We start from the raw sequence: 1733 nt of genomic DNA on the forward strand, positions 1-1733 counted from the left end.
GTATTTTTTCTTGGACGGGGAAAGAAGAACGCACTGCTTCGGACGAAATACCGTACTTCACTGGATAGACAAGTGCACTGCATGTTTTTTTTGTGGAACGCAAATTTTCTCAAACGAGGTGCAGTGCACTTCACGCCGAGTGTTGGTGAACCGCAATACTACAAACAGTGAATCTCAAGACTAGCAAATTTTCCCAAACAAGGTGGAGTGCACTTCACGTCGGGCGTTGGTAAACCGCAATACTATGAAAAGTGAATCTCATGACAACCGTAAACGGACCGCGACACTACCCAAAGTGAACCACGTGAGTTTTTTTCAAAATTTAATATTTTTTATGTGTAGTCCCGGCGAATGGACCGCAATGACTAATCAAGTGAACTACATGTAATGAGAAGTGAGCTTCTTCCGAGGTGTTTTCGTTTCGGATCACCACGTGAACCACGAAGAAGTTTTATTGTGAAATTCATGAGAGAAGAAAGTGAGCTTCAGAACATACATATCCATTCATTATTTTGCTACAGCCACACTCACATCCTTAATCCTTTTTTCACACATAGTGATCAACAAAGCTATACACAGTGAACTCCATCCTATGAAAAAATAGTGTGTGAGCCGGGCGGGGCACCTAGCCGAACTGGACCAGACCATGTCCGGTGGCAAACCACGTTTTTTTTTCAACCCCAGGATGCAATCCCAACATCGCCAGAATGTACTGCACGTGCGCTCACTGCCGGAGTGACAAAGCTTAGTGAACTTCAAAGATGTTTATACCAAACATTTATGCAATGCACTGCAACACACATCTAGAGAATTGCAAACAATATTAAAAAAGAAAGGCTCTATAGTCCACGGACTCACACGCGAATTACACCGAGCACAAAGTTAACTGCAAGGATACTCTTCAAAAGCAAAAAAACAAAACTACTGGGGGAAAACAACACTTGGTCATGGGACGGAGGCAACCTGTGGTCAGGGGAAGCATCAATGATACACCCGCGACGGCGTCAACAACCCTCCTTGCCGCACCGCCATCAGCTGCTTTGCTCCCATACCTAAGCGCCGCGACACATGCAAGCGAGCTGCAAACAAATTTTCATGGGATGAGGCCGGCGGACTGCATCAACTGTCTTTTTCGCAAAAAAAGAGTAAAATGAACCTCAATAGAAAAACTAAAGTGGACCGTATTTGCACTTTAATTTGTCTTCAGTAGAACACAAAAAAACACAAATCTCATCGACGGGAATAGCAAACTGCAGTGTAGTGATTTTCCTCCGAAAATCAAAAAAGTGAACTGCAACAACCTCAAACACTGGCGTGGTTGAATGTTCGTCGGTGGGGAGAAGAAGTAGGGGAGTCCCGTGCACCGGCACCAGCACTGAACCGCATCACGCATGCCGCCGAGCTGCACGGCGACGGTCGCCGGACTGCAGAGGGGAGAGACAGCGTTGTTGAAACAAATGAGTCCAAAAGAAGAGATCGTGGGGTAGGAATTGGATCCGAGGCGGAGATGCTCATCGGAGGCCTCACCGGAGATGAGAGATGGAGGCTGCCTGGTTTCCTCCTCAGCCCCGGCGGATAGGTGCGCGACGGGGCACCGGTGGTGGTGCAGATCCGGGTGGTGATGGCCTGAGACGAGGACGACGACGATGTGGCCGGGCCAGGCTGCATCCTCGCGTGGCCCGATAGCCGACAAGGACGGTGACGCAGAGGCGCAGGAGGAAGGGAGGACGGAG

The 1733-nt window shown here is 48.6% G+C and overlaps 1 protein-coding gene across 1 annotated transcript; it reads right to left on the reverse strand.

The window, feature by feature from the left end:
• Positions 1-749: 749 nt before the first annotated feature.
• Positions 750-1733, reverse strand: LOC123058308 (uncharacterized; the record flags this gene model as incomplete). The annotated part of the gene is given in 2 exon segments (XM_044481068.1): positions 750-1079; positions 1302-1733. Coding segments are annotated over 2 exon segments (610 nt in total), but the record flags the coding sequence as incomplete, so codon positions are not given.

The sequence above is a fragment of the Triticum aestivum genome, chromosome 3A (genome assembly GCF_018294505.1).
Source record: "Triticum aestivum cultivar Chinese Spring chromosome 3A, IWGSC CS RefSeq v2.1, whole genome shotgun sequence".
In the NCBI taxonomy this organism is placed as follows: Eukaryota; Viridiplantae; Streptophyta; class Magnoliopsida; order Poales; family Poaceae; genus Triticum; species Triticum aestivum.